The 13,970-nt window shown below is 38.4% G+C and overlaps 1 protein-coding gene across 2 annotated transcripts in view; it reads left to right on the top strand.

The window, feature by feature from the left end:
- Positions 1 to 13,970, top strand: part of sh3gl1b (SH3-domain GRB2-like 1b) — a 137,030-nt gene that overhangs the window by 107,236 nt on the left and 15,824 nt on the right. For both annotated transcript variants that reach the window (XM_043720970.1, XM_043720969.1), the window contains exon 7: positions 269 to 372. In XM_043720970.1, coding sequence (XP_043576905.1) covers positions 269 to 372 — 104 coding nt within the window. The remainder of the gene's footprint in view (positions 1 to 268; positions 373 to 13,970) is intronic.

The following is a 13,970-nucleotide window of genomic DNA, read 5'->3' as shown; positions in this document are numbered from 1 at the left end:
ACTTACACAGTTTCACAAAAAATATTTAATTGGCCTCAGGGTGAAAGTGTCCTTGCTTTTTTTTTTTGTTGAACCTGAGCCAATTCTGGGGAGTAATTTCAGAATTGATCAATGTAAAAGTGTTCAGGCATGAATCACTTTTATTTCTATAAATAGCTGTTGGACAGGAGGGCATCTTAGGATGAGAGATTAAGTCACTGTAATTGAGTGAAAATAATTTCAATCACTTTAAACTAGTTTAAACCAAATATGGATAATTTTCTTCCAGATCGAGCAGGTGACTCAAATGTCAGCCCTTGTGGAAGCACAACTCGACTATCACAAACAGGCCGTGCAAATTCTGGAGGAACTTTCTGATAAGCTAAAGGAGAGGTAAGAAAACAACAAATATGTTCAACTTTATCCAGTTATTCAATGAGATTGGGTATCTTAACGTAAATGCGAGATTTTATTTTGAGTTATTGAAACAATAAGGTGCAGACAGATTTTCCCCACCTGCCTGGTTTGAATTAAGATACCAGCTAATGTTGGTCAACTTGAGCGATGTGGACCTTTAAATATCACACTGTATATGTCGTATATTTGAAATAGTGTAAAGTTGTACCTGTGTAATGTAAAGTAAGATAAAAATTGCTGAGTCATTACCGATAACTTCCATCAGAGTAAAATGGATAGTACAAGGTTAAGACTGGCTTATAATATGTGTGAAGTAAAGTGGCATGATGCTGTTGCAATTTGAGAACAATGAAGTTACTTTTAAGTGATCTTTTCAGGAATATGCTACTACCCGTGCCAAAAGTTGTCATTTATAGAAGAAACATTTGGATTTAAGTCACATATTTCATGCTCTCAGGATGTGCCAGAGCACTTTGCTACCAAGAAAATGTTTCTTGTAAATATAGATACTGTTTACAGGTTATAACTTCAAGGATGTGTAGAAATGGTGAAGCATGTTCACTACAATTATAACAAGATGCTTTATGTTAGGAATCATACTTGAGTGCAAACACATGGAGATCAGTGCTGCTAAATACCTAGATTTATTTACAATGATCATTAAAACAACTTCTGCATTTTAGTGACATTGGACCATAAGTTCCCACCATTTGGGTTTTTGTGACAGTTGGAACCTCAGAAAAAAAAAGCATCTTTCCAATTGTCAGCTTTTGTAACTCTGTTACGTACAGGAGGGAGCCGACAGAGGATTCTGAGGTCTGTGTCTTGAAAAATGATGGCCCTATAATCTTATCAAATGCAATGTTAAAGTAGGATAAATGAATACTGAATTTGAAGTTGTTTATTAATTAAACTTCACTTCAGGATTATTTTGTTACTGTATTTTGTGTCCATTAATATGAGACCAATATGTTGAATTTTGAACACGATGTGTTATTCTTTGACTTCGGAGAGAGTCCATTTCTGTTTCTTAATGTTGCTATGCTTTCTGAGAGATTCTCAGAATGCCTGCTGTTGTTTGGAATCAGTTTCCTTGGAAACAGATCTTTCTAAAAGCCTGGTTCATTGCAAACTTTTCATTAGGTGATAGGATTGTCAGCCGGGAAAGATTATTTTAGAAACGGGGGATAAAAGGATAGCTGCTCAAAGGAAGTTGCTCCAGATCTTTGAAATTTGAGGTAATTTCTGCCTGTATTTTGTGTAACATGAAGCACAGTTGAAACTTTATTGCTGGAACAGCACAGCAGGTCAGGCAGCATCCAGAGAACAGGAGATTCTAACATGAAGCACATCCTGGTGTCCCTTTGTGAATGTGCCACGTGTCAGCTTTTTACAGGTAACATCCATAGTTCCAAATGGATGCAATTAAAAATACAATGACCTCATTTCAATTTCTTTCTTGCCCTCCTCCAATGTCTGTTTTTCTGGTGTCCCTCTCCCTTCCTTCCTTCCTCTACATTAAATCCTGATTGAAGGAGTGGTTTTGTGAGGAAAAGCTTTTTAATATTGATAAATGCAGAGAAAGGGATCCTTCAGATTTGCAACTTATAGAAAATGAACAAGTGGAGTGAGACCCTGTTTTCTGCTGTATCTGACAAACTCTTGGGATCCAAAAACATCAGATTGTAGATACAGTTGGAGTTTAGAGATTTTCCTCATTCATTTGAGATCATACTAATAGCACCAAAAGCCCAGATAAATTGATAGTAGATTTATGATTTTAAAAATATGGAGGTGATGTTGGCTGTTCTTCAGAGCCACTTAGTGGTTAAAGTGTATCTTTATTAAGGGATACAGCCAGAAACTCAATCTGCTTGTAGATGTATCTCAAGCTAAAAGCTGCCAGCTCAAGCAAATTTTCATGTCCTTAACTGACTTTGGTGTTCCTAAGTTAGGAAAGAGACTCCCTGTCCTCCTGCTATCCATCCATTCCTACTGGGAACTGTGTGCATGCATCCAAATCAAGATTGGACTTGGCTGTGATAATCAAGTGGTCTATCAAAGCTCACTATGTAGATGTACAAAGAAGTGATTAATTGAGCAAGATTCTCTGAAATTGTATTTCAGCTGGAATCCAATACCTTCAGAAGAAAACCAACAAGAATATGGAGCTAAACTTATGCTGATAGTGATAGACCACTTTTACAGGCAGAACCTCGTTTTCTTTGAGCCAAAATGTAACTGCTTGCATGAAGTAGTCTGGTAGCAAGCCACAGGATGGTAGTTAATCACTTTATTGTTGAATTACATGCAGCAGGTACTTAAAGATTTCCATTAGAAATTCCTGTCCCCTCACAATGATGAGTAAGTAATACCTGATCAACCATATCTTAGGCTAAAAACAGAGTCAGATTTATTAAGTGAAGTTAAAGAGAAATAAGAGCATCCATTGCAAGTTGCAGAACTTTTGTTAATTCACCCTCACTATTTCAAAGAACAAAAGCATAGAAATCAATCATTCTTGAACTTGCAACATGCTTGAAAGAAAAATGTTATAGGAAGTTAGAATCCTTGGTTACCCTCAAGCATTCAGTATTATTCTAAAACAGGACTGTTTGAACCAAGAAGAGCCTCCCATATGTTTTTTTTCTGTCTGGTATGGAGCTTTAATCATCAACAACATCATCAAATTTTCTAGCTGAAGTAACATACCAAACAGATTCACCATTAGTAAGCCAAAAAAGCCAAAAGATTGGTTCTGCCTCTTCCTTGAAGTATGGGCTTTGTTATTAGCTGTTTTGGTGAACTTCACATTAACAATGATTAAGCAGTGCACCTAGACAGAGGTAATTCACCACCATTGAAATGACATAAGCACTCGAACCATAAATTGTATATTTCATGTACCTAATTCTTTTAGCAAGTTATAATTGAGTTATGAAAGCCACAAACTATCCAGGTATCCCACTCATAAAGAAGGATTTAAAATGTTTTAATTTTTGACAGATTCATAGCATTGTCAGTTTTTCCTCTGCAATTAGTATCAAGTTTCTTTGCATTTAAAATCCAGAAGTTGTACCCTTTGCAAATAATTAAGGAGAACTGAGTAACTTATTTAAACACAGAAGAATTGATTAACATTGTGGAAAACCTATCAAACCTGCCTTAGAATATTGGGAGACTGAGCAAGCCTGAAAAAGAACATATAAAATGATGCAAGCAAAATGGGGAATTTGTTAAAAAGCACAAGCATTAACATTGGTTTCTCAGAATGAGTTTCAAAGCAACGTAATCTAAAGTTTCTGAATGTTGCTTTCAGAGTGGATACAAGTCACTCCACAAAACTAACTATTTGTCTCAAGCAATCAGTGCATGTTGCATTTTACCCTCCAGGCAAACAATCATTCCCTGTGACTTTTAGCCCTCAGTTTTTATGTTGTTTTATGCATTTTCCTATGTCTTATGTAAGCAAAGATGTTGAGGGATATGGGCCAAAGATAGCTATATGGAATTAAGCCACAGATCAGCTTTGATCTCATTACATGGTGACAGGCTTGATTGACTGAATGGCCGCCTTCTGATCCTCTGTTCATCTGTTCCTTCAGCATTCCAGCTAATTTTGAATGCTGGTGTGCAGTTTCTGCCTCAACCAATAACTTCATATCTTTCTCTATGAATACATTTCTCCTCACCTTATAATCTTTTGTTCAAGGCCACATGATTAGTGGAAATAACTTCTGTATAACCTATCCCATATCAAAACTTCAATTACAAAACTTCGTAAAATAGCTTTTATCTAACAAAAAGGCCCAATTTTACCGTTTTTTAAATTAGTATTTCATCTTATCACTCAGAATGCTGGTGAATTGTGAATTATGCTTTACCCAAACCTCAGTTTCCTAAATATGGAATCTAATGCTCTGCACCTTAGCTTGAATTGGATCTTGTATCAGCTCTTCATTATCCCATGTGAATTTTATACTCTGATATAAATTCAAGTTCCATTGTATCTTTTGTACAGCTTTCAGTTTGAGATTCTGTCCACAACTTTAAAAAAGTGCTGGAGAAACTGAGCAGTTTTGGCAGCATCAATGGAGAAAGTTTCAAATCCGGTATGATTCCACTTCCAAAGAATAGTCATGTTAACTCTTATTTTTTTTCTCTCCACTGATGCTGCCAGATCTATTGAGTTTTTCCAGAACCTTATTTTATTTTAGAGTTCCAACATATGCGGTATTTTGTGTTTTTTTTTGGAAAATTTTCATTGATACTGAGTGAGCCTGCACACCAAAATATCTTTGATCTTTCACATCAAGGGGGCATAGCTTTAAATTAAGGGGGGTAGGTATAGGACAGATATTAGGGGTAGATTCTTTACTCAGCGAGTCGTGAGTTCATGGAATGCCCTGCCAGTAGCAGTGGTGGACTCTACTTCATTATGGGCATTTAAACGTGCATTGGATAGGCATATGGAGGATAGTGGGCTAGTGTAGGTTAGGTGGGCTTGGATCGGCGCAACATCGAGGGCCAAAGGGCCTGTACTGCGCTGTATTCTTCTATGTTCTATGTTCTATCACTGGACCTACTTTCATTCAAACCATAAGTATTGTTTTGCATTTAATTAAAATGTGTCCCCTCAAATTTACTAATGTGAACTACCTCATCAGTATTGTTTTGTGGCTTCCTTCAGTACTCTCGAATGTTAACTGTGTTCTCTATTTTGATAGTACCTGCAAATTTGAACCCTATTGCATATAGGTGTGCAGCCTAATTATTCATATACACATGACGATCTATGACCTGAGTGTAATATAATGAAGAAAAGTTATTTTAAAATGTCTGTAATCAGACATAAAAATAACTTCCTTTCTAGAGTTTGCGTCAATTGTAACAGGGTCAATCTTATTTTTCTCGAAAATAATGAAATAGTGTTTTGTTATTATTTGTTGACCCCTGACTTAGAATTAACACCATCAGGAAGACGATTATGACCAGAAGGTGTTTGGCTGGTGGACACATGAGAGAGCTACATGTAGAGAAGGTAGAGTGTAGAACTTGTCACACACAGATATGGGCACAAACAGCAAAGACACAGAGAAGGCACAATTTTTGTGAGTAAAAGAAACATTCAGGAAGAGGTCAGTTTATCTGTTTGGCAAAAAAGAAATAGGAGATCTTGGAGGTACTGTGCAGGCTGGATCAAAATAGTCCAAAACCTGGAAAGCTATGTGAATAATCTGAAATGTTAAAGGGTTGTATTTTATTTCCCGGAAGTCATTAAACTATGATGAAAGTGTTAATGGCTAGTCCGTGAACAGGAACACTGGAAAGCTGCACCATTGGAACTGCCATGACCCAGAAAAAAAAGGTAAATAAAAGTGTGTTCAGCATACCTCTGCAACCTATAAGTGAAAGCTATTATTGGTAGGAATCCCGACCTTCCATCTGTGATTAAGGAATTCTTAAGCTATGTAGTGCAAGGAATATTGAGTTGGTTGTGTTTTCCTAAGGCATAGCTTTATTGAAATTTACCTTTTTATTTTATATATCATTTGTCTATTTTTTAAATTATCTACTCATGGGATGTGGGTGTTGCTGGCTGACCAGCATTTATTGCCTGTCCATAACTGCCTTCAAGAAGGAGGAATCCATGTTCTGTAGGTTCACCTTTGATGACCTTAGGGAGGGAATTCCAGGATTTTGACCCAGTGACAGTGAAGGAATAATATATTTCCAAGATAGGATGGTCATTGGCTCAGAGGGCAAATTGTCGGTGGTGATGTTCCCATATATCTGTTGCCCTTGTCCTTTTAGATGGAAGTGGGTGTGGGTTTGGAAGGTACTGTCTCAGGATATTTGTTGAATTTTTGCATTGCATCTTATTGATAGTACACACTGCTGCTATTGAGTGCCAGTGGTGGAGAAACTGAATGATTGTAAATGTGTTGCCAATCAAGTGGACTGCTTTGTCCTGAATGATGATCAGCTTCTTGAGTGTTGTTGGTGCTGCACCTATCCAGGCAAGTGGGGAGCATTCTGTCACATTCCTGACTTGTGCCTTGTAGATGGTGGACATGCTTTGGAGAGTCAGGAGCTACATTACTCATCGCAATATTCCTAGCCTCTGATCTATGTTTGTAACCACTGTGTTTATGTGGTGGGTCCAGTTGAGTTTTTGGTCAATGGTAACCCCCAGAATTTTGATCATGGAGACTTCAGTGATGGTAACACCATTGAATGTCAAGTGGTAGTGGTTAGATTCTCTTTCACTGGAAATAGTCATTTCCTGGTGAATGTGTTAATTCATGGATAATTTGTTTTGGCTCCTGTTTGCGTTGAAATTAAAGCTAAAAAAGGTGTAATTTAGCAGTAACCTTTTCATTTGGAGATCATTCTGTAAATTTGATTATTTTGGTTCATGCTTTCCCATGGGAATCATGACAACATTGAATAGAAGATATCAACAAATGAACTCTGAGGCATGATTACTGCCAAAGATTTTCAAGCCTTCTCTTTACAATCTCTTTCTGCTTCCTGTATTACAAATAATTCTTAATTCTGGTTTTTCAAGTTGCCTGCTAGGTTCATGTGCCTGATCTTCCCTCATAATTTTGTGTTTCTTAAAATGCATGCGCACTCCCCTGCATTTCCAGTTTATCATACTTGTTATCTCCACAAAAAAAAAGCCCACTTGTCCCTTTGGGCTGGGCTACTTCTAACCATAGTTTCCAAAAATACATGGTAATTTTAGCCTTAATTAAAGACAACATTTTCTTTACCTTGGATGTTAATCTTAGCTAACTTGTAATTACCGAGGTTAGCTCTCTTTTTTATTATTAAGAGGTACTATACTGGCCTGTCTCCAATCCTGTGGGACCATCTACATTCAATAGAGCCCTGAAATATTTCAAGGGCCTCAGCAATTTCCTGTCTCAACTTCATTACCTTAGAATTTATCCCTTGGGGTGATTGAACTTGATCTTTCTTCAGCCTATGTAACTTCATAAAAAAAATTATTGAATTCTCTTTTCTTAATTTCAGGTCTGGCTCTTTTTTAAACCGAAGTACTGACTGAAAATTTTTGCTTTTTTGCAAATTGCCAATTCTCTTCTTTCAAGCCAAAACTTGGTTTTAGTGATTCTCTTTCTTTTTTGATGTCCATATAAAATATTTCACTCTACATTTTGCTGTTGGCTTGATTCTCTTCCCACCCCCATGCCATCTCTTAGCATTCCTTAACCTGCTTTTAATCTTGTTATCTCAAATTCTCTATGTAAGCCCTCTGCTGACTTTTTAATTAATGTTTAATTTCTTTATTTCTCCATGCTGTCCTGCAACTACTGCTAGTTTGCAAAAATACTGAATATGTATGATCGAATCTTATTTTTTAAGAAACATGCCATCAACCTAATTTAATTTGTTGCAGATGTTGGAGCTGGTGAGTCATGCACACGCACGCAATATACAGGGGTTTGAATATATAACTGCAGCTGAAAAATGTTTTCATTGAGTCATAGAATTTTTCAGCATGGAGAAAGACCCTTGGGCCGAAGGGTCCACATCAATGACCAAATACCTATCTACTCTAATCCTTCTGTTCAGCACTTGGCCCGTAGCCTTGTATGCTGTTGTATTTCAAATGTTCATCTGAATGCTTCTTAAATAGTACAATAGTTCAGGCAGGGAGTTCAGAGACTCACCATCTTCTGGGTGAAAAAAATCTTGGTAAAATCCTCTCTAAACATTTTGCCCTTCATCTTAACTCTATGCCTCCTGTTTATTGATCCTCGAGAAAAAAGCGTATTCCTGTCTTCCCTTTGTCTGTCTCTCAATTTTGTCCATCTCTGTAACATCCCCTTTCAGCCTTCTCTGTTCTAAGAATAACAACCCCAGTCTATCTAGTCTGTTCTTAGTGAAAACAGTCCAGCCTCAGCAACATTCTGATGAATCTCCCCTCACCCTCTCTTGTGCACTCACGTTCTTCCTGTAGTATGGCAACCAAAAGTATACACAGTACTCTAGCTGTGACCTAAGTAGCATCTCATATAGTTCCATCATAACCTCGATGGTCTTGTATTCAATGCTTCGCCTGATAAAGGCAGATATCCCATATGCCTTCTTAACTTTCAAAGATCTGGATGTAGGTTTGCTCTGGGTGAAGCAATGCTGAAGATTACTGCTTTCTATTTATATGTTTGGGTTTCTTTGGATTGGCGATGTCATTTCCTGTTCTTTTCTCGGGGTGGGGGTAGTAGATGGGGGTCTAACTCGATGTGTTTGTTGATCAAGTTCTCGTTGGAATGCCATGCTTCTAGGAATTCTCGTGCATATGTCTGTTTGACTTGTCCTAGGATGGATATGTTGTCCCAGTTGAAGTAGTGTCCTTCCTTATCTGTATGCAAGAATACTAGTGAGAGAGGGTCATGTCATTTTGTGGCTAGTTGATATTCATGTATCCTGGTGGCTAGTTTTTTGCCTGTTTGTCCAATGTAGTGTTTGTTACAGTTCTTGCATGGTATTTTGTAAATGACATTAGTTTTGCTTGTTGTCTGTCTAGGGTCTTTCAAGTTCATTAGCTGCTGTTTTAGTGTGTAGGTGGGTTTGTGGGCCACCATGATGATAAAGGGTCTGAGTAATCTGGCAGCCATTTTCAACAGCAACAAACCCAAACAAGCAGACAAAACACGTCCAGAAACCTTAGCCACTCTCCCCTACATCAAAGTCTACTCAGACCCTTTGGAGCCTAATGGACCCTACTCTTTCCCTGATTATCCTCTTGCCCCTAATATACTTCTAAAATGCATGGAAATTTTACCTTATTTTGCTACCAGTGTTTTTTTTTCTTGACCCCCTTTTTTGTTTTCTCAATTTATTTCTTTTTTAAGTAACACCCTGAGCTTTCTATATGTCTTCAGAACTTCCAGTGTTTTGAGCTCCCACTATCTGGCATAAGCATCCCTTTTTTGTGTTATCCAGTCCTGTACATCCTTTGACATTTAGTTCTGTGGACTTAATGGTCCCACCCTTTAATGGGAACATAACAGCCTTGCAAACTCTCTATTTCCTTTTTGAAAGACTTCTACTGCTGTGATATAGATTTTCCTACATGAAGTTGCTCCTAAACCACTTTGGCCAGATTCTGTATTACATTAAAATTAGCCTTCCCCCAATTCAGAACCTTTATTTCTGATCTGTCTTTTTCCTTTCCATGATTACCTTAATCCTTACTGAGTTATGGACACTATCACTAAAATACTTTCCACTGACCCTTCTACCACTTGCCTGGTTTGTTCCCTATAATTAGGTTCAGCACTGCCCCTTGTCTTGAAGAATTTCTTTCATGATCATTAGCAAAGCTGTGCTGGATACATTTTAATATTTCCACCCGTTCCAATCCTTTGTCTGCCCCAGTTAAAAAGGGGAAGTTGAAATCTCTTACTATTGTTACCCTGTTATTTTTACACTTCTCTGAAATTTACCAACATGTTTACTCTTCCATCACTCCAACTGTTTGGTGGTGCGTAGTACACTCCCAAAAATGTGTTTGCACACTTGTTCTTTTGTTTTTAAGTTCTATTCCTATGACCTCAGTTGAGGAACTTTAGAAGATGTCATTCTTCTTTAGTGCGGTGATTGACTCCTTGATCAATATTGCAATGTCACCACCTTTTTTACACCTTCCCAGTCTTGCCTCTACCTGAAATATTGAACTGCCAATCCTATCTTTCTGTTAACTGCGTCTCCATTATTGCAATTATACTATATAATGAATTTTATGTACTGGTGCTTAAGCTAGGTTTTCTATGTTGGAGAAAGCATGAAGAAATGCTGGTTAAGATACAGACTGAAACATGAGTTTGCTTTAAAAGCACTATAGCAAAGTATGGAAAGGCCTCGCAGCCAAAGTTGCACTTAATGTAGTTTGGTTTTAACTTTCTCGCCCTTCCCAAATAGCATTTTTCCTTTGTAACGTCAAGAATTCGATGCCAGTTTCTTGGCAGTGCTATTCAGCAACGTCCTTAAATTTATTTGTTAACTTATTTGGCAATGGCTAGTCAGTTAGTGAACTGTTCAACAATGGGTCCCACACTCTTCAATTTTCACACTGCCTGATCTAAACTTGGAGTTTCAGGTATTATATTTGGCTCTTGGTGACAGTACGTTAGAAAGTGGAAAATCAGTTCCTGCAAGTGACCAGTATTCAATGATTCATGCAGACACATGAATGACAGATGATTGTGAAGCCATTTGTGGAGGAATAACCAATCGTACCAGCTTTTAAAGCTTGTGGGCAAAGTATTTCTACTTGAGTAAGATGTGGGAAGCTGTTAGTAACCATGAACTTTACACCGCTATCGCTGCTATAATTGAGGGGAAAAGTTAAATCTGATAGAAAGGGATTATTCAGATTTGTTAAATATTGTGCAGTGCTATAGTATACCATAGCAGTGTAAATCCCTTATATTGGGAAGTAAGAAGTGATGTTCTGTACCTGAGACTACAGTTGGATAGCATACTCTCAATCCGGCAGAAGTGGGTACTGTAGATGCTGGAGATCGGAGTCAAGATTAGAGCGGTGCTGGAAAAGCGCAGCAGGTCAGGCAGCATTCGAGGAGCAGGAAAACTGATGTTTCAGGCAAAAGCCCTTCATTCCTGATGAAGGGCTTTTGGCCAAAGCGTCAATTTCCCTGCTCCTCAGATGCTGCCTGACCTGCTGTGCTTTTCCAGCACTACTCTAATCTTGAGCATATTCTCGATCACTATTACTAAATTTAATTAGCAGTTTGTTGTGAAGGTACATCGACCAAACTTATGAGGTTCACTTTTTAACAATTATTTGTACCATTGTGTTCTGACCATGGGGAAGATTAGATCAAAAACATAAATGTTGATTGTGTTCTATGTAATTTTAATTAACATGGGAAACCAAATTCACAATAGCATACTGAAAATTTCTGTTTTCCTCATTTATACAAGAGGAAATTTCATTGTCTTAGAAACCAAATCAATGTGGGTGAATTTCAAATTTATTTAAAAAAACTTCGTGAAAATGTAAGCAAAATACTATGATGCTCAAAGTCGGAGTTTGAACTCTGGCTATATTAATGCTTTATTCAGGGCCAGCAAATGTTAACAAACAAAACTGTTCACTTAAATAAAAACAGAAAGTGCAGAAGAAACTCAACAGATCTGGCAGCATCAGTAGAGAAAGAGCTAATATCTTGAGTCCAGTATGACTCATCAGAACTGACTCTTCTGAATTTTCTGAGGAGTTATGCTGGACCCGAAATATTAACTCTGTTTCTCTTTCTGCAGTTTCTGCCAGACCTTAAGACCATAAGAAATCTGAACAGGAGGAGGCTGTTCTGTTCCTCGAGCTTCCTGAACTATTCAGTCAATCGTGGCTGATGTCTACTTAGACTCCTTATGTCTGCTTTTCTGTGTTTTCTCCATTTGCCTAAATTCCTGTACTGATGCAGAGTCTATCTATCTCAACCATAAATATGCACAAAGAGTGCATAACCTTAACCCTATCACTGAGTTTCTCCTGCACTTTTGTTTTTATGTAAATGAACAGTGTTGTTTGTTAACATTTGCTGGCTCTGAATAAAGCATTAATATAGCCAGAGTTCAAACTCCGACCCAGTAATCATGACTGTAAAACAAATCTGGTCAGAACAGCATCAAACTCCTGCTTGGGCCTCTCTCATTCTTGAATGACCCAGTAGATACTCAGCCCAGCACAAAGCAGCTGGGAGAGATGGTGATGTGGGTAGGGTGGTATGTTGGTCTATGCAGCTATATTCTAGACCACGTTTCACATTCCGAACAGTAGGAATAAAAAATTGGAAGGACAAAGCAGATTCCATCTGATTTTGTTTTGTTTTATTGAAGTCCCAATTGTTTTTTTTTTAGGTAGTCTTCTTAAAACTGCAGTAGATAAGCTCAGGCTGACAAATATTTGCATTCCGGTGAGAGGAATAATCTCCTGCAAATTAATTTGGTAGCCTCATTATGATTAAGTTGCAACATTGCAGCATTTTCCCCTTGCTTGTCATAATCCATTTTGAAAATGTTAAATTGTGTTGATAAAATGTTCGCAGGTATCCTTTGAGCCAAAAGACCTATTTTGTGCTGTAAATATCAATATAAATCAGATTTATTTGTGAATGTATATTTGTAAATAATGTTCGTGTGTATTATTGGGAAAGCCACACTGAGCAAGTTGCTGCAGTGACGCTTGAACTAAGAATAGAAGTGTTATACATAGATTGCTCATACCTTTTTAACTGCAGTCAGTTTCTGTTATAGATCAGAAATACTATAGTGAGACATGTCCATTCCAGAAACAACTTGTTTGGATCTAGCAGCTCAGTGTTTTCTTTTACTTGTTGTTCACTCTTGGGACGTGGGCGTCACTGGCTGGCCAACATTTATTGCCCATACCTAGTTGCCCTTGAGAAGAAGGTGATGAGCTGCCTTCTTGAACTACTGCAGTTCTTGTTCTGTAGGTAGTTACACAATGCCCTTATGGAGGAATTAAAGGAATTTGACCCAGCAACAGAGAAGGAATGGTGATATATTTCCAAGTCAAGGTGGCGAATGGCTTGAAGGGCAACTTGCAAGTAGTGGTGTTTCCATGTATCTGCTGCCCTTGTCCTTCCAAATGGAAGTGGTCGTGGGTTTGGAAGATACTGTCTAAGGATAGTTGGTGAATTTCTACAGTGGATCATATTGATGGTGTAGGGAGTTGATGCTTGTGGAATTGTTGGCAATCAAATCAGTTGCCTTGTCCTGGATGGTGTCAAGCTTCTTGAGTATTGTAGAGCTGCACCTGACCAGGCAAGTGGGAAGTATTCCATCATATTCCTAGCTTATGCCTTGGAAATGGCTTTGTGGAGTCAATTTACTCACCACAAGGGGTAAATGGAGGGGAGGGGAATGGGTCTGTTTGGGTTACTCTTTGGAGTATCAGTGTGGACCTGTTGGGCTGGATGGCCTGTTTCCATACTGTAGGGAATTTAATCTAAAATCTAATCTAAATTTCCTCTGACCTGGTTTTCTAGCCATTATATTTATATGGCGAGTCCACTTGAGTTTCTGGTCTGGGGTAAACCCCAGGAGGTTGCAAGTGGTGGAGTCAGTGATGCTAACACCATTGAATGTCATGGGGCGGTGGTTAGATTGTCTCTTATTAGCGATGGTCATTGCCTGGCATTTGTGTGGTGCGCATGTTACTTGCCTTTTGTCAGCCCAAGCTTGTGCATTGTCCAGAATTTGCTGCATTTAGATATGGACAGCTTCAGTATTTGAGGAGTCATGAATGATGATGAACTTTGCCCCGCCCCCACGCCCAACTCCACCCCACTCCCAGCTCCAGCCCCACACCAGGTCCTAGCTCCCAGCTCTGCCGTGTTTTCACCATCCCTCCAGAACTACCCCTCTCTGAGGATGAAAGATGAGTCCTCAGCAGAGGCCTCACCTTCATTCCCCTACGCTCTCGGATTAACGAGTTCAACATACGGCGTGACATCGAACAATTCTTCCGCCGCCTTCGCCTCCGCGCCTACTTC

Source organism: Chiloscyllium plagiosum, chromosome 31 (assembly GCF_004010195.1).
Source record: "Chiloscyllium plagiosum isolate BGI_BamShark_2017 chromosome 31, ASM401019v2, whole genome shotgun sequence".
Lineage (NCBI taxonomy): Eukaryota > Metazoa > Chordata > Chondrichthyes > Orectolobiformes > Hemiscylliidae > Chiloscyllium > Chiloscyllium plagiosum.
The sequence above is the reverse complement of the archived record's forward strand: the minus strand, read 5'-3'. Positions and strand labels throughout refer to the sequence as shown.